Genomic DNA, 24,524 nt, shown 5'->3' on the forward strand with positions numbered 1-24,524 from the left:
TAGTCTTGTGGTAAAACCTGACAATACTATATTCACGCTAAAAAAAAAAAAAAAAAAAAATCAAGAACACAACTTCTTGGTTTCTAAAACCAGCCAAACTCTCTCCTCTGCCTCGAGCGCATTAGCGCCGCTCAACTTTTATTAAGACCACAATAATTAGATTTGGCCCGTCCTCTGGTCCCCACATGGGCTTTGTCAACACACGGACACCAACACATGTAACGCACACATATACCACTGAAGCATTCTAAGTTTACACTGGTACCTGGAGTGGTTTTACAACAAAGACTAAGATCTGATACTTTCAAAATTATAGGGGCAGCACACATGTTCACAAACACATATTTCTAGACACATAAATGTACATACAAATTTCCAGGAAGATACCTTTTCTCAGACTCACTCATTCCCACTAGGAATCCACTTGCTTCTAGATGGGAGAAAGCATAGTATGGTTGGAAGAAGGCTTGAGGGGTTCCAATGATTTCTTCTTGCACCTACACCTGGGGTATGGTGTTTTCCTGAGCCCCCCCAGGAACCTGAGATCTCACAGGTCTAAAGGCTTCGTTCATCCTCTGAAGTGGACCTCAGCTCTTTTCGCCACCATCCTAAACCCGTTCACTCTTCCCCTGGTAACAGCTCTTGGATATTCCTCTGGAAGTCACCACCTTTCTCCCTCCTAGTCCACGTGTCTTATATGGAGTTGACTTTTCTCCCTCCCTCCTTATCCTCCCGAGTGAGCATGCGGCTTGGGTCTGGCCCATCAGTGAATCAGAGACTACAGCCTGAGCTCTTCCATCCACGGCTGCACAATCACTCAAGTCACACTCAATGAGGGGCAACAGAACATGAACTTGGAAGGATGGAAGCCTGATGCTGTCGGGCACCATCTTGTCACCGCCTAGAGCTGAGGATGAAGCGCACATGGGGGAGAGCTGAGGCGAGAGATGGAGAGAAACCAGGCGCCCAAGGACAGAGGTGCCGTTCCAGTCACTGACGCCTGGGCCTGAAAGTTCAATGAGCCCCAAACCTCCTTTTTGCTTAAGCCAGCCTGGGTCCTGTGTGCAGGCTCCTGCCACAGAGGATTCTAACTGATGTCCCTTCCAGAAAGAAGGATCTTTCCGAAGATTAACACAGGGAAACTGGAGGGGAGATGTGAACAAAGGGGAAGAACGGGTCCATAAGTACAAATGAAGACCAAGGAAACAAATGCTGTGATCCAAGAAGTACAATTTTCTAATAAAGGAGTCAGTCTGCACTACCTTGTATAAAATATCCACCTTATAAAATACAAGCATTTGGTCAAAAGTCTAAAATCGATTGAGTAAAGTCCTCCAAACTGAAGTTGAACTCAATCAGAAGACTTTATTCAGAGGGCAATATTGTCACCATATCTTTTATCACGAATTCTCCCATGTTATTTTAAAATGTAAATAGATCTGGGTCGTGGAATCATGGGTAATCTTTCTTTTCTGAATTATTTTTAAGTGAGCCTATATTAATGTTATATTCAGAGAAAACCAGCTGCATTTAATCAGAAAACAAGAATGATGAAGGCCGTTGGGTGGGGGTCTAGCCGGTGCTCCGCAGCTGTCTGTGACACCCGGAGCCCGCGGGCCACCTCGGCCCCCAGAGAGCCCGGCCTGGTGCGCATGGGCACCGTGGGGTCACATCCCCCCGTGTCCGGCTTGGACATCTTTGGGGACCCGAGGAAGATGAACAAGCGCCAGCTCTATTACCAGGTCTTAAACTTCGCCATGATTGTGTCTTCTGCGCTCATGATCTGGAAAGGCCTGATCGCCCTCACTGGCAGCGGGAGTCCCATCGTGGTGGTGCCCAGTGACAGCATGGGCCAGCCTTTCACAGGGGTCACCTTCTGTTCCTAACAAATTCCCTGGAACACCCCATTAGGGCTGCTGAAATCGTTGTTTTTAAAGTCGAAAGACGAGACATTCCAATAGTTCACAGAGTTATCAAAGTTCATGAAAAAGATAGTGGAGACATCAAATTTCTGACCAGGGGGAGATAATAATGAAGTTGGGGATAGAGGCTAGTACAAAGAAGGCCAGAGCTGGCTTGAAAAGAGGGACATGCTGGGGAGAGCCAGAGGGTTTTTACCATAGGTTGGTATGGTCACCATAGTAATGAAGGACCATCCAAAATTCAGGTGTGCTCTTTTGGTTGTAACGGGTGCATACGTGTTACTAAAACGTGAACCCTAAAATGAAAGGCAGTTCCTGGGACCAGACTGAAATAAATCCTGTTGAAAAAGAGAAAAGCTAATATATTTGAAATGTTCCTCTTTCTGTATAAAAGGAAACAATGTGGAAACATTTTTGTCTTGTTCGAATAAATGATTCATCACTGAAAATAAACAAAAAACAAGAATGATAACAACAGATATTTTCAGCAGGTTTTAAAAATACTGAATATTTTATTATTTATTTAATATATCGTATAATTTATAAGTATTTAGATTGTATTTATCAATTATATTGTATTTCTAATACAATATAATAAATATAATTTATAAATTGCATTTATAAATTATAGTATTATAAACATAAAAATATTATGTTTGCATTTGCATTTTATGATTTATTTGAAGCATAAAACAAGGATGATGATAGCAGATATTTGAAGTGGAATCACCTGGTAAACATGTAGATGTCCTCATGCACAACAGGACATATTTTTTCTAATACAGGTCACATTTATCAAACAAAAGGAGCTAGTTTTTTAAAAAAAAAAAATTACTACCAATGCCCCAGTATTATCACTCCTGAATTTCCTTGAGATTCTATGTTATTGCAGTTATTATTGGTATAATAAGGTCATTTAGGCTAATCTGGGTGGCCAATCACCATTTATCATGTATACTTAAGATGCGGATTCTGAATGAACTAAACAGAAGAAAACCATTGTTTTTAAAAATCTCTTGGCTGTGAATAGACTGTGGAAAAGTAACAAGTCTCCAGATTAAGTAGGTTTTATCAGGTCTTTGCAGGGAAACCCAAGCCCTGGTCAAATTATCACCACTGGCCTATGTAAAGTTGCCACAGTTAAAAATCATTCTCCAGGTGCTTACATTTGGGGAAAATAATACATTTGATTTTCAAACTGGATTTCCATGGTCCAACTGATTTTCCACTAAATCACCTAGGCCAATCTTCCATGGTAACACAGCACCTAAAGAAGAAAGCATGTTGATAAAAAAAACTGGAAGCTTGTATTTCAATGTCTGAGTAAAATGGGCAAAACTGAATACGCAAAATGGATCTTTAAGCTCCTGAGGGAGAGAATGAAAAAGACGGCAGTGAAAAGTGATTGATAGATTCTAAATATAGCTTCAGGGGGAAAAAAAAAGAAGTGGGGATTCAAATCTAGACTAAGATATCACCCAGAAATCACATTTTTGATGAATGAAGACCCTTTGATGTAAAATGCTTTGCTCAAAATCAATTTCTGGGGGGAAAAAATCACATTGTTGATTAAAAACCCTCCTAGTAGCTGATTTATTCAGCAGCCGTGCCTTCGGCCTGATTACCAGCCTCCTGAGCTGCCTTTGACAAAGGAAGTAAAAAACAGGCAAACAACAATTTAAAAAAAATCCAGCTCCAGGGAATATGGAATGTCTTCATGATTTTTTCTTAGATGTGGAGGCATCACAAATGGTTCTCCCAGAACTTCCACACCAAAGGGGCTTAGAACAAACACTGCTTGGAACAGGTGGTGGGTGGGGACCTGGGGGAGAAGCCTCATTTGCTGAGCTAAGCAGGTAGTTTTGCACTCAGGTCCTTTGATACGACACCTGGCTTAAAGCTGCAATCACTTAGTGAATGTTTTGTCTTCCCTCAGAGTATAGATGTGTTTGTGACCAAGCTGAATGCCTCCCTCCCCTACCAGTTCTGTATTATTATCCTTCTTCCCAGAGGACCTGAGAGTTCCAGTAACTTTACCAGGTCACAGAGGTACTGAGTAGCAGAGCCTCAACGAGAATAAACATATAAATATTATATTTGTATTTTATGATTTATTTGCAACATAAAACAAGGATGATGATAGCAGATATCTGAAATGGAATCACCTGGTAAACATGTAGATGTCCTCATGTACAACAGGACATTTTTTCTAATACAGGTCACATTTATCAAACAAAAGGAGCTAGTTTTTTTTTAAAAAATTACTACCAATGCCCCAGTATTATCACTCCTGAATTTCCTTGAGATTCTATGTTATTGCAGTTATTATTGGTATAATAAGGTTATTTAGGCTAATCTGTTCCACAGTCAACTTCCACAGTCAACGCAAGCATTTCTGAAATGAGCTGCAGGGTTGAGTAGCCAGTGAGAAAGAAAACACGGGGTGTGCCCCCCAGTCTCTGGCAATCCCCTCTCCCACCATCCCCAATCTGTTCCACTGTTTCCTCAGCGAACAATTCTAGGCAACTTTCCCTTTAAAAACAAGATGGGGGTGGGGTAACAGGGGACTGGGGAGGCCTGGCCTCAGGGCTCTAGAAACTTTCCGGTTTTAGTCTCAGTAATTGGGAAGGAAAATGGGAAGCCACTGGGATCTAGAAGTTTGAGAGAGAATTCAAAGCGCTTCCCAGCTCTGTTCATTTCTTTCCTTCTCTCTACCACTCTGCGGAGGTCTGGGGACCCTCAACACTTTTTCCCTCCTCTTTCTCACTGGGGACTAGACCTCTTCAGGCAAAAGAACTGGTGCACAAATAACTATCCTCAAAGTAAGAAAGTGTACATAATTTCCTAAACACATACCCAGGAAGAGTTATGTTTGGAGATTAAAATAAAGGAACTCCTAAAGAGGTGTGCTTATCAATTAATTCAGATTTGAACTGCTTTGATTTTTTACGACTGATCACTGCTAACTTTCACAGAAATACTTATGACCTTAAATAATAATGTTAGATTATATATATTATCCCAAAAGTCATACATAGAAGGAAATGTGTACACATTTATACATATATATGTACATATATAGTCATATATTATGGATGTAAGGTCAACTCCTATTTAGAGCCTGCTTTTTAAATTATACAACTTTCTCAAGAGATCATTTTTGACATGAAATCTAAAACAAAACACATTTTTGACCCAGAAACCTACAACTCTTCAAACCACAGAAATGTAAACATCCACGGTCAACCTAACATCAGTTTGAAGGTAAGTAAGAAGGCATGTAGCCTTTGTTAATATCCATCTTGCCCTTTAAAATGCCCCACACGTAAAGAGAGAGCTAAGAGAGAAAACCCTTATTTGGTGCTTGTTGAGATGGAGTAGGTTCTGAACAGTTTATGCAGAACCGATGGACGTGAAGAAGGTATTGGAAAGATGTGGAAACGTCTCCTCTGGGACAGAGGCGGTCCTGGCGGGAAATGCCAAAGATGACCCACAGGTGTGCTCCAGGGGGCGCACGGGGCAGGGATGCTGTTCCTCCATAGACTTGTTTGGGTTGAGGCCTACAAAGGCCTCCCACCAGTCACAGCAGATGGAACGTGTCATTTTTCTGCCCTTTTTTTCTGCCTTGACACGAGCTTTCTCAGCCTGGCGCATCCTTCCCAGTTTCTCCCCCTAGAACATTTCTCCCCACCTTTCAACATCCAGCTCAAACCAGACCTCCTTTGTGACATGTCCTCCATTTCCCATGATAGAATTCCTCCCCCGCCCCGCCCCGCCCCATGTACCCAACACATTTTGCAAAAGCACCTCTATTACCAGACTCCTAAGAGTGGACTTTAAAGCACTAATACATTTAATAAAATGCTTTAATATTTTAACCTAGGCACCTTGTTATTTTATTGAGATATAATCGACACGTCACATTGGATTCATTTTAGGGGTACAACATAATGATTCGATGCACGTATATATCGTGAAACGATCGCCACAATAAGTCTAGTTAACATCTACCACCACATAAAGTTACGATTTTGTTTTCTTCGTGATGAGAATGTTGAAGACTTACTGTTAGCAGCTTTCAAATATACACGACGGTATTGTTAATGACAGTCACCACGCTGTACATTACATCCCTAGGACTTATTTATCTTTAAACTGGGAAGAACCTGGTTATTTTATTCTCTGTCTGGCCCCGTGCCTGGCAAAGACATGCCACACGTTGGTGAATAAATGAATCAATGAATGAACAAGCAGCTTTGGGTACATGAGGGCCAGTAGAGAGAACTTAGTACAAATGAAGTCTAGCAGAGTCAGGAAGTACAGATATATCAGTAGCTGGTCTGTTTTCCATGTCGTTTTCGTAAACAACCAAACGTTAGTCAGAGACATGACTTCCTAAGAAAGTGTAGGTACCTTCAAACCTTGGATCCCGAGTTGTTCTTCTGCTTTGAATAAAAAAGACTAAACACTGGTGTGTGGTCCTGAAACGACTGTGTTTGAAAATCAGGCTACACGCAATCTTCTTTTTTTTTTTTTAATCATTAAAATAGAGTTTATTATATTTGTATGACATACCACATCTTCAGGATGCTGACGCTTCCTGTATTAACTGGATCGAGAGCAACTGTGGAAAAGGCTAGTAAAACTGTTTTGACCTGTTTTATGGGAATATTGTAAACAGCTCCCCAAAGACCATTAGCATGCAGAGCTGTCTAACAGACACTAAGCAATTCTTCTTCCAAAAGAGGGTAATTAGATAGGGCAAAGGGCAGTGTCTCTCGGTAACCAAACAACCTAATTTTCTCAAATGACTGCTCTCCCGCAAACAAGTGGCCTGAGGCAGAGAGAGAATGGCTGATTCTCAGCATCTAGGAGCTAACTACTGCTACTCCGGGGGAACGGCTGTTAGTCGCAGCACTGGTTTGAAAGGGTTTGCACACATTCGCTGAAAAAGCCACAACATGACATTAAGAGAAGCAGCTGCCTGGGGCTATGATCCCTCTAGCCTTCTTCAACTTGATGATGATGAGGAAAACCTGTTTATATTGTGTTGGCATGCGGTTTTATTTTATCTACTGGAAAACTCTTAACGGATTAAAAAAAATGCAAAACCCTAATAAGGTTGCCAGTAGAAAACATCAGCTTCTGCCTCTAGCTGTGCTCTGTCAGGTCCTTCAGCCCAGAAACCTCTCTGGAGAGGCGGGCAGGCAGGCCAGCCATGGCTATGGAACCTCTGAGAGTGCGACACTGCCCCTTCTCTGTGTGCCGGTAGGGCGGGTGTTGGCCGAGCACCCTCTGAGCCTCACCCTGGGGTCCTCGTCTCTCTCACAAGAGCTTCTTCCCCTCACTTTACCTCACACCCTGCCCACTCCCACCCACCCTACGTCTTCCTCTTGCCCCTAGCTATTTTGAAATTTCTCAAACCTATAGAAAAATGTAAAGACAGGTACAGTTAGTCATACCTGCATAAATCAAAACAACAAAGAGGTGCCACCTCACCTTGGTCACAGTGGCCATCATTAAAGAGTCTACAAATAACAGATGCTGGAGAGGGCGTGGAGAAAAGGAAACTACACTGTTGGTGGGAATGTAAATTGATACAGCCACTATGGAGAACAGTACGGAGGTTCCTTAAAATCTAAAAATAGACCTACCATAGGATCCAGCAATCCCACTCCTGGGCATATATCCAGACAAAACTGTAATTCAAAAGATCCACGTACCCCTTTGTTCATAGCAGCACTGTTCACAATAGCCAAGATATGGAAACAACCTAACTGTCCATAACAGGTGAATGGATAAAGAAGAGGTGGTACATATATACAATGGAATATGACTCAGCCATAAAAAAGAATGAAATCATGCCATTTGCAGCAACACGGATGGACTTAGAGATGATCATACTAAGTGAAGTAAGTCAGAGGAAGACAAATACCACATGATATCACTTATATGTGGAATCTAAAGTATGTCACAAATCAACATACCTATGAGACAGAAACAGACTCACAGACATAGAGAACAGACTTGTGGCTGCCAAGGGGGAGGGGGGTGGGGGAGGGATGGACTGGGAGTTTGGGATTAGCAGTTGCAAACTAGTATAGAGAGAATGGATAAACAACAAGGTCCTACTGTAGAGCACAGGGAACTATATTCAGTATCCTGTGATAAACCATAATGGAAAAGAATATGAAAAAGAATGTATATATGTATAACTGAATCACTTTGCTGTGCAGAAGTTAAACACAACATTGGAAATCAACTATACTTCAATAAAATTTTTAAAAAACACCTGCATAACCTCCACTCAGATTTCCTAACTGTGAACACCTCTCTCTCTTCATATGTGCTCAGTACTAAAGAGGTGACCCTCCTGAGTCTTTGATGGTGCTGGACCCTGAGGCCACCTCAGCCCTTGGGACTCACTCCTATGTCCAGCTCTAGCAGAGTCTTGGCTCAGTGGCTGGACCCCATGCCTTACACCAAGAGTCAACAGTCACAGTCACTGCCTTTGGCCCAATGACCCAGAACCGCCATGCCACTTTCTCCCAGATTTTGAGCATCATCACTATTGTCTAAAGTTTCTCACTGCCCAACAAACACCTAGACATTCCCAAGAGGACACCAATTTGACATAATAAATACTATGTACTTTTTAAGTGTATGAACTTGAGCAACTTATTAATCTTTGTAGGCCTCAACTCATCATCTCTTAAATGGGGATACTAATGGTGCCCACCTCAGTGAGTTGTGCTAATGATGAAATAAAATGCTTATCAGAGTGGCTGGCACATTGTCAGCATTCAATAAACGTTAGCGATCACTATCATCTTTACTCAAATAGTTTCTTCGACACCAATTGCTTTTCCAATTAGCCAACCCATCAGTGCATTCTTGCAAACCTTTCCCTGCCCCAGGACGTTGCATCACAACCCATCATGGCACAGAGGCGTCTGGGATCTGGTGGCCTCCTGAGGCAGGAGATAGCTGGGCCCCAGGCTGAGTAGCTGCAACCGGTCTCTTGTTGACACTTGGAGATAAAGATACCACAGGGGCAGAGCCCTGCTTGAGTAAAAGATAAGGCGACCACATTTTTCTCATTCTCATGGTCAAGGAGACCTCCCAGACCACACGTGCACAGAAAAGTTCCTCAGGGGTCAGAGGAGGGAAGGGGTGCCGGCCCATAATATGTCCTGCCAACCTCCCAGAAACCCTTGCACTGGAATCCATCTTGGCTGAAAGATGCATGTGCCAATTGGGTAGGGCCCTGAGTCAGAACAAATATGGGCATGAATGAGATAACTGGCCAAAGGGAACTCAGAAAACTGCCCCCATATAAGCAATCCCAGCCACCCCTATTGGGCTCGACTCACTCCAAGTCTGCCTGTGTGTTCTTCCACACGTACTCTGCTTCCAGTAAACACTTTATCTGCTTCACAATCTCTGTCTCTTTGCTGAATTCTTTCTTCAAAGAAGACAAGGTCCTGCTTCAAGCTACCACACCCCACGGTCCCCCAAGGTCACTCCTTTGTTCCCAACTTCATCTCCCATCCATCTCTCCATATGCCCCGGTTCCATGCACATGGGTACTTACCATCCCAGAAACATACTGCACACTTACATTTTAAGTTTCAAATTATTAATTAAAAATTTCCATTTTAAATTAAGTTGTTACATTTAAATTGGAATTTTAAATTGAAAACTATTTGGGGGGTAAATGCTTAGATGCTATCTCTCCTTACTATTCAGATTAAAATGTCACTTCCTCAGGGCTCACACAGGACTTTCTTCTGTTTTTCTACTATAGTATATACTTCAAGTTCAGGAATGGTCATTCGTAAGTCAGTAAGTCATGCCTTGGTTTACTACTTCCCTAGTCACCACTAGCTACCTAATTTTTTTTCTTTATGATACATTCTGATCCCTTGATCCCTTTCAGGTAATAGTGCTTAATCATAAGTGAGCATTAGAATCCCTTGTGAACTGTTTCCAAAATGCACATGTCTAGCCATTGATCCTAACAACACACTTGACTGTGAAACCTTTAATAGAGATTTCTAGTCTGGACTCCTTAGACACAGCCTGTTTCCTAAAGGAACACCACTTGAAATAAGACCTTGAAAAGAGTACTGTTCTTCTGTATAAGCCTCACCTGGGCAAACCAGGAAGCATCCTCAAATAAATCAGCAAGAGACGACCTATGATCTTTGATTTTTCTTCCCCACAAGTAACTAACACATAGCAGGGCATTCTGACCCACCATGTGGTTTTTCTCCTTGCTGCAGCTCTCCTTGTAATTGTCAGAGAGAAAGATTAAGTGAGGATGTTATTCCCTCATTCTTCTTGCTATTAAACATCTATAAGCTTGAAGTCACAACTGCAAGAACGCAACGGACAATAATTCACTGTGAGAAATTCAAGTACAAAAATTATTTTAAAACAGTAGCTCCAGGGCTTCCCTGGTGGCGCAGTGGTTGGGAGTCCGCCTGCTGATGCAGGGGACATGGGTTCATGCCCCGGTCCGGGAGGATCCCACGTGCCGCGGAGCGGCTGGGCCCGTGAGCCGTGGCCGCTGGGCCTGCGTGTCCGGAGCCTGTGCTCCGCAACGGGAGAGGCCACAACAGTGAGAGGCCCGAGTACCGCAAAAAAAAAAAAAAAAACAACACAGTAGCTCCAATCTTGACACATATGATTTAGGCATAAAATTACATTTTAAAATACAGCTCTGTTTTTAACTATGAGAGGGAAAAGGGTAAAAGAAAAACTTCGAAACCACAGAATACATACACACACATATATGCATAAATGTCTGTATATGTGTGTACTCGTGGTTGTCCTGAAGCTGAGTGCAAAGAAAACATTTACTGTAGATGTGCAACAGTTCATATGCATTTTACTCATATGCTAAAGTGAGAACCAGATTCTGGATTATGCTGATGAGTTGAATGTTTAAAAGCCTCAAGCCTTTTAAATGTTTTACAAACCTCTGACATGTCCCTAGGTGTAAGTGATCAAGGCCTTAGGAAGAGATTTTATACTTTGAAGAAACTGAATATTCTAAATAAAAGATCAAATGATAAAGAAAATCAAAGTGGGTTCATAATTGAGATATTAGTTTAATGGGCTGATTACAAAAATACATGGTTGTTTCATTTCTATATGGATCACTGACATATGTGAGGGAAATGCACCTTTTTATTCTTTTAATACTCTAGTAAAAGATGTTTTTCTGTTAATTTTGGGGTCAGTGCTTTTTAGTGTAAGTCTATCATCATGTTAAACACTTAAGGTATAAGGAAACAAATTATATGTGATGCTAATTATAACAGAGTGACCACCTGTTATGGGTTGGATTACGCCCCTGCCAAATTCATACGTTGACGTCCTAAGCCCCAGTACCTCAGAATATGACTTTATTTGGACATAGGGTCTTTACAGAGGTACCTAGATTAAAATGAGGTCATTAGGATGGGCCCTAATCTGATGTGACTGGTGCCCTTATAAAAAGGGGAGTTGCAGACAAACACACAACAGAGAGAACACCATGTTAACATGAAGGTAGCCACCTACAAGCCAAGGAAAGAGGCCTGGGACAGATCTCTCCTTCCCTGCCAGTACCTTGATCTCAGAGTTTTAGCCTCCAGAACAGGTGACAATAAATTTCTGTTGTTTGGGACGTCCCTGGTGGTGCAGTGGTTAAGAATCCGCCTGCCAATGCAGGGGACATGGGTTCGAACCCTGGTCCGGGAAGATCTCAGATGCCACGGAGCAACTAAGCCCGTGAGCCACAACTACTGAGCCTGCGTGCTGCAACTACTGAAGCCCACGCACCTAGAGCCTGTGCTCTGCAACAAGAGAAGCCACTGCAATGAGAAGCCCGCGTACCGCAACGAAGAGTAGTCCCCGCTCACCACAACTAGAGAAAGCCTGCACGCAGCAACGAAGACCCAACGCAGCCAAAAATGAATGAATAAATAAATACTTAAAAATAAATAAATAAATAAATCTCTGTTGTTTAAGCCACCCAGTTTGCAGTACTTTGTTACAACAGCTCTAGCAAACGAATACACCGTCTATGTTATTTTTCTTTCAAATGAAAAGTTTGCTTGTTTTGGTTGGCGGGGGTTGCCTTAAAGAAGCGGTTGGCCATTTTCCAGTTTTCAGATACAGCACCTGGGCCAAAGAGAAGTGGACAAATCCTTCCACAGGAGTGAGACATCTGAATGGGAGTAAACTTCAACGTCACACCTACATGAAAAAGAGGACCCCTGGCTCAGAGAAAATAGCACTTTCTAGGAAAGAAGAACTGGTGAGGTCACAACGCCCAGACACTCAGGATGGAGAGGAGAAAGCCGAGTCTAGGCCAAGTGTCCTTGTCAGAGAGTCCAAACAGTCAAGCTGTCCCCTGGGCTCTCGTGTCACCGGGTGTCACATATAAGAAGGGATGGAAGCTGGTACTTTTCTACGTGTATCAAGGGCATAAGGAAATATGAAGGGAAATGTAAAGCCCTAAGCCCAGATAAGTTTCTTAAAACTCGAGGACTGTTTTACAGGAATGACACAGATGGTGAGATGGTAGCAAGGAACTTCCTGAAGAACTTTATATATTTTCTCCGGTATGGGTCAATAGAAGACTCTATAAAAGTTTTTCCCTCCCACAGTGATCATCTTCCTGGTTTTTTTTTTTTTTCCCTCCTTTACCCTCAAACTCTAAAATAAGCAGAGGGTGACACTGGGATCCATGACAAAGGTGGGGTAGTCCTAAAGTCTCTCATTTACTGAGCACCTACTACGTGCCAGGCACTGGGCTAAATGCTTTAAAGACACCATCTTGAATACCTGCGACCCTCCTAAAAGTTCTCATCATTATACCCGTCGTGTACATGCAGCACTGAGTCGTTGGTCCCCTTTCCCCCTTTTATTCTTTTCTATATCTTCACTCTGAGTGGAGAGGGAATCTTTAACATAACACATCAAAGTCACACTAGCTAATATAACATTTATCAGGCAAGGCATCGTTTCAAATCAGGGTTTCTCAAGCACATCACTGTTGACATCCCGGGTTGGAGAATTCTTTGCTGGGGGGCTGTCCTGTGCATCGTAGGATGTTTAGCAGCATCCCTGGCCTCCACCCACTGGATAAATGCCAGTAGCATTCCTCCTCCAGCTGTTACAACCAGCAACATCTCCAGACATTGCCAGATGTTCTTGGGGGACAAAATTGTCCCCAGTTGAGAACCACTATTCTAAATGTTTTACAAATAAACTCATAAAAACTCTAAAAAAAGAAAAAAAAGCAGAGGGTGAAAGGAAGCATCATGGTAAGATCTGGGGCAGGGGTGGGAGAAACCGTTCCTTTTCTCCATCTCAGGTCTTTGCAGTAAAGACACATGCTTGGTCATGAATGTGGAAAAATGATGAGATAAGATGGGAATACTTGTTGAATTGAACTGTTGCAAATATTTCTGAGACATCAGCCAAACTCTCAAAAAGGACTTCTTTAGCATCTGATAATCATCAGGCATGAAGGTTTCCAGAAACAAATTAATAGAGAACAAAGAGAAGCTGATGATATTTACATCTATGAAAGACAGAATAGGAAAGAGACAACTAATCCTTGGTTGGATCAGCCTACTCTCTTGGGTAGGACGCCTGTGAAGACCTGAGACATGTGAACAGTTAACTTGGAGGAAAGTAACTGACCTTCACTTCAGCACGACTCGGAAAAGTGACTGAAAGTTCACTGTTTAATGGAACCCCATTTTCTTAGCCACCCTAATTACTCCATACTAGATCACCTGTACGTTTTCAATGAATTTAGTGGGGCTAATTTAGCTAGGACTTTGCATGGATTGGCCAAGCAGAAGATGAATCATAATGGAAGAAAATGGGGCATAAGTGGAAAGTATATTATAATTTGAAATATACCTGAGAGTCTAAAAACTAAAAACACCTACAGAAGTGATTCTGGGTTGTAAAGTGATATTTTTTGATCTCAGTGGAAAAAAGGTAGGCAAACATAAAAAATGCATCAACCTCCAAAATTATTTTAATAATGAGGAAACCTAATCAAAACTAGTTTATACAGGGTAGGTGTTCCAAATACATGAAAACAATCTGAAAATGAGGAAGGTTGGTATATAACCATGCCCTTGTTCTCCTACAAAAATTGTGTTGAAAAAGACATGTTAAAAGCTCATGATATGGTGAAGTACAAAATAGGACTTTAAAAAAATACTTTGTAAAGTACTTATGTCAACTAAAAGAAAAAAGTAAAACATTCTCAGTAACAAAGGCCTACACCATGGAAACAACAATGGGCTTTTTGAAGACCTCGATATTTTTATACTAATATATTTAGGAAGAGTTCTTCAGAGGACTCAGAACAGATTCTGCCATTCACAAAATCTAAATGAATGCCTAATAAGATAGAAAGACATTTACAGGAAATCACAGTGGCAATAAATCTGCTGCATTATTATTTATAGTTGTGTTTGTGACGAATACAGCCTAACACGGCAACAAGCCAGTATTTAAGGGCTGAAAGAGTTATCCAACCTTAAACATATCAGTCTATGCAGGCCTGGAGTCTGTAATCATTATCACAGTTTAATCTGTCTTTTGCAAAACAAAACTAAAAAATAGACCGTGTGTCTCTGTGATTAATCATCTGTATTTAAAGCCAATCTGAACGAAGAAAAGGTCCAAAAAGGCAGCCCCAAGAACATGGTACTGGAAAGCAATGGAATGTGTTTAGAATACCATGTTCTGAAAAGTGTCGTGCAACCTTCTGTGAAATATTTGGTTCATTCCATTTTGTCATTCCGATTTGTATCCTGGAAGCCCTCAGACGCGACAGGATTACTTCCTGACGATCGCAACGTAAATTGGTGAGCAAAATCCCAGATCAGTTGCAGAGTTCTTCCCCGTGAGCCCCACCAAAATAATGGTGCTTGCAAAGTCCAAGAAGAGTTGTTGATTTCTAAGGCTCCACGTTTGGCACAAAGGCCTCCAGTTGGTACCACTGGGTGACCTATCAGAATTATCCGTGGAGACAGTTGGTGAGTCCTGGCTACACTCAGCAGAGCACAGAAGAGAGCTCAGATCACGGGGTACCCTGAACACTGAATGGAAGCTGCCGGGCTGTGGGATCGTCGAAATAAAGCAAACTGGCAGTCATCCCCTTAGCATTTGTTGTTCATCTTAGGAATACTGCCAGGTACATCAACGTAGCCAGGGAGAACACTTCTTTAAGAAAATGAAGAAATAAAAAAAAAGAGAGAGAAGAGGAGAGGAGGATAGAAGAGAGAAGTGACGGGACTGAAGAGCAGTTACTAACACTGCCCTCACCGCACCCCACAAGCTGCTTTAACTTTGATGACCAGCTCTTCTTTGCAGATGTACATAGTTTCCCTGACCTTGGCAGGATCAAAGCATTTATACAGTTAGCAGTTCTTGCACAATCTCCTGAAAAGAACAGCACAAATGTTCTATCCTTCAGTGCCAGGTGGGCCTTGCTACTCCTAGCCTCCTGTTTTCTTCCAGTAAATTAATTTACTTGCTTAGGTACTGGTGCGAAAATAAACATCTAGTTCACCTCTTCCCTCTCCTTCTCCGTGTCTGACAACAAATCTCAGGGATTTTTTTCCCCCTTTCTTTGGATGAAGTTGGGGGGAAGAGTTAAATTCTATGAAAATTGAATTATCTTCATCAACTAGAAATTTACACCGGGCCTGAAATGCAAAGGATTTTAAGAACTGTAGCCTTTCCAGGTTTATTATTAGGAGAAATGAAGTCCTCTTATTGATAGATCTATTCACAGTACAGGGCCAAAGACTACAAACAATTTATACTACAATCAAAGACAGCCTGGATATCTTTATGTCTTAATAATAAATCCAAGATAACCACAGCTTGATGTATTAAATACCTTTTAGGACACGAACAATTTGAGCAAGAATCTTCCTTAATTCCAATTACGGTGCCTATAAGTCATGTTTAACACTTTCCACCCCTCAATACATTAAAATTAAAGTGCCTATTTACAAAGCGCAAGCCCTAATGAACCAAAAGATCATTTCTAAAGGGGTCCGATGTTAAACCCAGGCGCTGTATATACATGTCTAACTTTACCCAGATTCACGGGCCAACAACAGCATCAGTCAAACCTCGAAACCAACCAGTGTGACACTGCAGGTGATGCAGACTTGAGTTCACATCCAAGTTTATTGAAAAAAAAAAAGAAAGAAAAAAAGGACTTTCACAATTCCAAAAAGTTTGTGTTTCTTTGACTTTCACGGGAGAAAGGAAAAAATAAACACTCTTCCAATTATACTTCTCAGGACCAATGACAATGACAGAGTCTGCTAAAATGGTGACACCAAGTGGGAATCTGAGCAACTTCTGAGGAAAGAAGTAAAGAACTGATACTTAATGGTTTCTTTTTAAAATCACAATGCTAGGGAAAACTGTCAGCGCTAGAGACATCCTCACCTTCCTACAAGGAAGGAAGTTAAAAGAATAACTTTGTGTTTGTCCTAAAAACACTGGTAGGAGTCCTTCTCCAAGTCTTTCTTAGCTTAAAGAACTAAACATGTGAAATTGATTTTCATTTATTCATGGCATTTGTTACAAAGGAGTGCAGCATAACCCAGGACAGCAAGGATCTAGTCAGCCCCCTGGATTCAAATTCTGACTCCAACTTTACTTGTTGTGTGACTGTGGACAAGTTACTGCTCTCTGTCTTAATGGTCTCATCTGTAAGATGGAGCCACAGACAGAAGATACAGCAAATAACCATAACAGTCAATAACCATTATTGTTACTTCCTCTGCCATGGTCTACTTCTTATTCAGGTTTTAACTAATGTTCTAAATAGGTAATAATATTTATAAGTAAGAATAACACACTCTTAAATAGTATTAACTAGGTAGCGGGTACCATTCTAAGCAATTTACAAGTTTTAACTCATGTAATCCTTACGACTTTTGAGGTGGCCCCTATTTCGCAGACGCTGCTGCTGTGATGGAGGTACAGACAGATTACGTCACTTGTCCAAGAGCCAACTAAGAAACAAACGGCAGAGGCAGAATCCAGACTCAGGTAGACTGGCTTCAGCGTCCAGGCCCTTATCACTACGCTGCTTCTTGAAGAAAAACCTTTGAAATAAATCTCCTAACATCATAATTTACATAAAAAAGAACTATGGAAATTCTAAGTTCAGTATGTAGTGAACCTGTATTGCATCTAGGTGACATTTTAAGCGCAACATAAAGGAAAGAGACTTAAAAAGCAAACAGATAAACCACAATGAACTTTCTTTCTAATTTATGCTCCTCCTTGCAGCTTCCAAAAATAAGTTCTGTCTTTGAAGTATTTGATATACAAGGTGAGCTAGGCTGTGACTTCGCAACAACCTTATGTAGAGTAGAACCAACAGCAACCTGGTTTCCCACAGTCCACCCGTGGGAAGCCCCATGAATATCTGCCACACGCAGCCAACAATCCCCGTGGACCGTGGCCATGATGCAACACTTACTGATCAGGGCTCAGCCCCTCCCCCTGAGCTCCAGTCATCCTGGGGGAAATTAACTAAGCTCATGAGGGAAGGCATCCTCTCATCCCCATCTTTGAAATATCACTGACTTCAAGTAGGCTGATGATGTGAAGAACCAGAAGATGGGTTACTTGGTTAGCTTACAGTGATCTGGTCAACTACCAAAATGGCACCTTGATCTAGAGTACAGAAGTTCTTTTACAGCAGCTGTTGTCCTGCTTGAGGGCCTAAGGCAGAAACCTATCTATAAGCAATCCTTCCTTAAGACTAATGAATCTTCTGAAAGAATTAGTTAGAGAGACACAAACACATGATGGCTAGAAATACACAGCTAAAAGTTTGGAAAAAAATAAAACCATGCCTTTTACTTTTTTACTTGTAGCCTTCACTCATGCTCATGTTCTAATGGATTCAGTATGTTCCAACATATTCCAACCTATAGTTATAATTTTCCAACAAACAGCCATAGGCAAAATTACAATGACTAATGGGCTATTTACCATAGAGAGTAATAAAACACTTTCATATCGTAAGATCTTTCAGAGTCTAAACTTACATATATATTATATATCTTATATAATATATATACACTCATTAATATATATATTATATATCACACAATGCTCCCTAGATCCAGCCACAGGTAAACTGTAGCTTAGTTACCAGGGAAATGGATATTAATACCACAATAAGTTATGACTACGCTGTCATAAGAACAACTGAAATGAAAAACCATCAACAATACCAAGTGTGGGCAAAGCTGTGAAACAACTGAAACTGTTCTCCACTGCTTGAGGGAGTAAACACTAGTTCACAACTTTGGAAAAGTGTTCTGCAGGGTTTACTTGACTTGAACACACGACCCAGCGTTCCACTCTATTCACTGAACAGAAAATGCAATCATATGTAGACCACAGGTAGATACAAGAATGCATGTCACAGCATGCCTCTCAATCAACCCAACTGGAAACAACTCAATGTCTAGCAACAGTAGGGGGATAAATCAGTTGTCGTATGTTCACCCAATGGAAGGCTGTCCAGCAGAGAAAACGAACCAGTTACTGAAACATACAACATAGATGAATATAACAATGGTAAGGTTGAGTGAGAGAATTCAGACATAAAATGATTCCATTTCTATAAAATCTGCATAACAGGCCAAGTGAATTTATGGTCTCAGAAGAAGGGATAGTGGTTGGTTACCTTTAGGGAGGAAGGAGGGAGTAATGATTGGCAAGGGTCAGAGGGGGCACCTCGGTGCTGGTAATACCTATTTCTTGACCTGGCTGTTGGTTATATAGCAGTGTTTACTTTGTGAAATCTCATCAGACTGAACACTTTATACTTTGTGCATCTTTCAGCATATATGTTATATAGCAATAAGAATGTTTATTTGTTTGTGGATCCCACAGCTTGTGGGACCTTAGTTCCCCAACCAGGGACTGAACCCTGGCCCTTGGCAGTTAAAGTGTGGAGTCCTAACCACTGGATCACCAGGGAATTCCCAAGAATATTTTAAAAGTTAAAAAAATTGGCCTACTGCCAAGCCCAATTGTGTACATATCTGTATTAGTTTACTAGGGCTGCCGTAACAGAACAACAGAAATATATTTTCTCACAGTCTAGAGGCTTGAAGTCCAAGGCCATGGTGCTGGCAGGGTTGGTTCCTGGTGAGACCTCTCTCCTTGGCTTGGGGTCAGCTATCTTCTCCCCCCTATCCTCTCCACGGCCTATTTTTGTGTGTGTGCACATTCTTGGTGTCTCTTCTTTGTGGGGACACTGGTTCTACGAGATTAGGGCCCCATTCTTTTTTTTTTTTTGCGGTACCCGGGCCTCTCACTGTTGTGGCCTCTCCCGTTGCGGAGCACAGGCTCCGGATGCACAGGCTCAGCGGCCATGGCGCACGGACCCAGCCGCTCCGCGGCATGTGGGATCTTCCCGGACCGGGGCACGAACCCGTGATCCCCTGCATCGGCAGGCGGACTCTCAACCACTGCGCCACCAGGGAAGCCCCAGGGCCCCATTCTTATGACCTCATTTAAGCTTAACTACCTCTTTAAAGACCCCATCTCCAAGTACAGTCACATTGGGGGTTAGGGCTTCAACATATGGATTTGGGAAGGGTCCCCAATGTGATCTATAACAAACTCTCTCTGTTATTAAAAAAATTAAAATTCCTTCTCTTTATGTAAACTGTTCACATTTTCAACCTCTAAAATATTTAAATCTCATTATTATTAAGACCACCTAAAAGGACCAAGTTTTAAAAAGTCTTAATAACATACAGTTTGTGAAAATGTAAGTCTAAGATTTTCAACAGTATATGGAAAGTATTTTTAATTCAAGGGCAGGAATAAAATCTAATTATATTTTTAAATAGAACCCAGCGATATGGACCAAACACCATTCCAATGCCAATTACACACATGCCCTAGCCACAGACAAGTAATATATACAGATGCATGTCACCTGCTTAACAAAACAATTAATTACTGATGGTAAAAAAACGTTCAAAAGGAGTGCTTTCAAATGATTTAATCTAACATATACTTATTGTTACTACCTACCCCGCATTTCTGCAGATCCTCTGATGAAACCATAATCTATTAAATATTTAGCTATGCCATAGTAGCTTTTGCTTATTATTCAAATGGTAGCAAAATATGAATGTGGTTCTAACAGAATAGAGATTAAATTACCAAAGGAAAAATACAATGTTTGACTCAGCATTCTTGCCAAAGACTCTGGTTTTCCTTCTGTGATAGAAACAAGCTGGCAGTTCAGGGTTCATGATGCCTGTATAATCAGAACCCCAAATCCAGGCCACAGCAAGCACCTCATTATACTGAGGTTCAAGGAGCTGGGTCTTTGTTTCAAGGAGATGGACCTTTATTTCAACGAGACAGACTTTTAGGATAGATTTTTTCAGTCCTCTGACATGCCAAAACATGGCAATATATATCTAAATTGATAGTAAGCCGTTTCGTAGCTCCCTTTATCATTTACAACTGTGTTTCACACACAGAATCTCATACGTCACCAAGAACACAAAGTCAGAAGGAAATTATCACAAGGAAAAACCAATTCCAGTTACCATACCCAGTGTAGCAACCCCTCCTAACCTTCCGGATTAAGTTATCAAAACTCCAGGACAAGGCAATTCACAGCCAACAAGACAATTGGAAAATGGTACCCGGCGAATGCCTTTAAAAGACATTTTTACAGAGCTCAAGGAGCCCTAATTTATTTCTATCACAATATCTTGCTCACTTGAAACACGGCGGTTTTTCTTTCCACGAAGTTTCAACCAGCTGCCTCTCATTTTGTGTGGCTTTGCTGCACTCTCTCTGAGTCCTAAAAAGCTTATTGGTTTCAGCTTCAGGTACTCCAGCGTGCAGCCCTGAGATGATTACTCCCCAGGGTCAATCTCCGGGGCCCAGAGGCAGAATAAATATGGAGGCTTGAAACGGGAAAGGCCTCGAGCGACCTTCGTTTAAGAGGCTCACCTAAGCTAAGTCACTATCTCTCAAGGCTCTTCACTCAGACCCAGGACCCTGATGCCTGAACTCTGCCCACGACAAGATCAGGCCCACGCACACACCTTCCGTGCCCCTCGCACCCCTCCCGGCTTCTCTGCCACCATCAGAACATGGCTCCAGCGTGGGCCCTCACGTGGCTTCACCTTCCTTTCTCTTTCCAAATGTCTCTTGGCCACACAGAAGTTCCTCTCCTTCTTAACCAGCTGTCTTTTTCCACCTTCCCACAACCGACACAATCCCAACGAGCGGAGACCACAGCCAGAGTTTTTCCTGTAAGTTACTCAGACTTACCGTCGGCGCCCTTGACGTTGCGAGGACGGGATGGACGGCCGGAGACGGAGCATCGTTTGTCTGTGTTGGCAAAGTGGAAGGAGGCAGCCACAAGCCAAGGGCAAAAGCCTCGCGGATGCCACAGGTCGACACGTTTGGGCTGAACTGCTGCTCACTAACTGGGGGGAGAGACGAGGGGAAAGGACGCCCAAAGCAGCGCGGAAAATGGCTTCCTTTCCAGCAGAGAGGGAGCAGCACTCGCAGCTGCCAGCCAGCGTCCTGAGGAGCCAGCGCTCGCCGGCCAGAGCTGATTTATGCGCCTGCTAGCCAGGAAGGGGAGGTCCTTCAGCCAGGAAAGCGGGCTCTCTCTAGCACGCTCCTCCCCCATCTCCTCTCCACCCAGAAGCATCAGATGAAGACACCGCACACCTACACCTGACGAGACTCTAGCCTCACCTGTAACCTGTTATCCTCAGAGATCTGGCTGCCTCTACTCTTCTCTGCGAATGAAAGTCCTTTCTGTAACCATGGATGAGAGCGTTTCCATGTCAGGGATCCTGACACAGCCTAGGGGGCAGCTCCAAACTCCTGGGCAGGAATCCACCTTAACTAACATGAAGACTGTGTCCACAAAGCAGTTTCAGTTATGCCTCCAAGATACCATGTGCTCTACTTGACCTTAGTAGCCTCCACCGTTTCAAGGGCGGAGCCAATCTTCTCTTTTACAATTCAAGCCCCAGGTGGGAAGAAGAAAACTCCAGCTGGAGGAAGACCAGTATCTCAACTTTACAGCTGGTGGTACGGATGCCCACCGCCTGTCTCCCTACCCCCACCCCCCGCAAACCCCCCCAAGCCTGGAATCATTTCTCCTGGGGTTCATTCATGCCGTTCTGAAGAAATCCTTTGTAATGAAGTTTGCGTTTCTCCTTCCCCAACTTGCCGGGAGAGTGTAATTATGACACATATGGTCTCACTTAAAATTTAAATATATTAATTAGGACAACAATCAAGGGCACAACTTTCACTTCAAGTAAAAGCAAGCACAATAATACTACATACATCACAGGGATGACGCCGTAAGACCACCTCTAAAAAAACCAAAAGTGCATTCATTTTCACAGACTTCTCCAAACCATGAACTGAAGAGCACCCTTACCTGACGAACGAAACTATTTGAGGTAGTGTCAGAAGAAGTGCTCCCGTCGGATCCTTTAAATCTGTTTTTCCTTCTGGCTCCTTTTCCATATGACTACAAAAAAGAAGACAAAACGACCAATGAGATTATTATTAGACTCTCACACAGGAATCTAGACCTAGCTCTAGACAATGTTCTAGATCAAGACAAAGAATGGATTGTCATCATATGGGCATGATTATGAAGTTATGGGTGACCATACGATATCACTTATATGTGGAATCTACAATATGACACAATGAACTTATCTACGAAACAGAAACAGACTCACAGACATAGAGAACAGACTTGTGGTTGTGGGGGGTGAGAAGGGTGGGGGAGGGATGGAGTGGAAGTTTGGGATGAGCAGATGCCAACTATTATATGTAGGATGGATCAACAACAAGGTCCTACTGTAGAGCACAGGGAACTATATCCAATCTCCTGGGATAAACCATAATGGAAAAGAACATGAAAACGAATGTATATATATATATGTCTAACTGAGTCACTTTGCTGTAGACTGGAAATTAATGCAACACTGTAAGTCAACTATACTTCAAAAAAACAAAATTTTTTAAAAGTTATTGGTGGAATCACAAATATTTATTTCAAATCAGTGCGTTGATAGGGAGGAGAGGTTTCTGGAAAAAGCAATTCAGAACTGGTAAATTAAAACAATTTATGCTCTCTGTTAGCATATCTGTGGTTAAGAGGCAAAGGCCACTAAAGATAAGGCATTAAAAAAATAAGCATTTCTGGGCTTCCCTGGTGGCGCAGTGGTTGAGAGTCCGCCTGCCGATGCAGGGGACACGGGTTCGTGCCCCGGTCTGGGAGGATCCCACATGCCGCGGAGCGGTTGGGCCCGTGAGCCATGGCCGTTGAGCCTGCGCGTCCAGAGCCTGTGCTCCGCAACGGGAGAGGCCACAACAGTGAGAGGCCCACGTACAGCAAAAAAAAAAAAAGCATTTCTGTGCAGGAGGGACTGTGGCAGTTGTACTGAGAGAGGAGAGTAACTGGTCAGAACCCTTCAGAGAGCAGGAAGGCAGGAGGTTCGTGCCTAATGAAGTACTGTTCCCAGTGGCGCTCAACAGCCAGTTTTTGCTTCTTTTCATGTCTTAATTTGTAATTCCACAGGTATTCCTATACTGGGGTGGTCCTTGCACATGGTAGCTGAGGAATATTTTACAGTATGAATTCTCATTACCTTTACATAGGTAGATAGATTAGATAGTTGATAGATAGGTTAGATAGTTGAGATAGATGATAGATAGATGGATAGATAGATTAGATAGTTGATAGATAGATAGATAGATAGATAGATAGACAGATAGATAGATTGATCTAGATGGAATATGAATGAAGCCCGGTGCCAATTCTTCACATTATTGGATGGATCTAGAGAATGTTTTGAGAGATGTTGAAACAGCTATAGAGGTGGTAGTGAATTATACAAAATTAAACTACTTTGTACAGTTTTCTGGCCCATTGTTGTAATGTTCGAATATGAAGTGAAAAGATTGTGGGTTTTTTTTTAATTATTATTAACAGGAGTAGAAAAGAGTTTTATTTGAGTCAAACCGAGGACTATAGCCTGAAAGACAGCCTCTCAGATAGCTCTGAGGAACTGCTCTGGAAAAACATGGTTTTCAGCACAGTTTATTTTTTTTAAATTTTATTGAAGTACAGTCGATTTACAACATGGTGTTGGTTTCTGCTGTACAGGAAAGTGACTCAATTATACATACACATATTCTTTTTCATATTCTTTTCCATGATGGTTTATCAGAGGATATTGAACGCAGTTCCCTGTGCTAGACAGTAGGACCCTGTTGTTTATCTAAAAAACTTGCTTTTTAACCCCTTAATTATTTTGCTGAGAAGGCAAAAAATTAAATTTTATGGAATAGTAATAAGAAGAAGAAGCAGATAGGGCCTCCCTGGTGGCGCAGTGGTTGAGAGTCCGCCTGCCGATGCAGGGGATACGGGTTTGTGCCCCGGTCTGGGAGGATCCCATATGCCGCGGGGCGGCTGGGCCCGTGAGCCATGGCCGCTGGGCCTGC

General features: G+C 42.2%; 1 protein-coding gene and 1 pseudogene across 2 annotated transcripts in view; one reads left to right on the plus strand and one right to left on the minus strand.

Moving 5' to 3' along the window:
* Nucleotides 1-24,524, minus strand: part of CACNB2 (calcium voltage-gated channel auxiliary subunit beta 2) — a gene marked incomplete at its 5' end in the record, with an annotated part of 409,075 nt that overhangs the window by 375,862 nt on the left and 8,689 nt on the right. The window contains one exon of the mRNA XM_082620014.1: nucleotides 22,444-22,536. Coding sequence (XP_082476140.1) covers nucleotides 22,444-22,536 — 93 coding nt within the window. The remainder of the gene's footprint in view (nucleotides 1-22,443; nucleotides 22,537-24,524) is intronic.
* LOC309802985 (signal peptidase complex catalytic subunit SEC11C-like) lies at nucleotides 1,653-2,294 on the plus strand (annotated as a pseudogene). The gene has a single exon. The product of its transcript is annotated as a signal peptidase complex catalytic subunit SEC11C-like (transcript).

This window comes from Mesoplodon mirus (assembly GCF_964341445.2).
Source record: "Mesoplodon mirus genome assembly, chromosome: 4".
NCBI lineage: Eukaryota > Metazoa > Chordata > Mammalia > Artiodactyla > Ziphiidae > Mesoplodon > Mesoplodon mirus.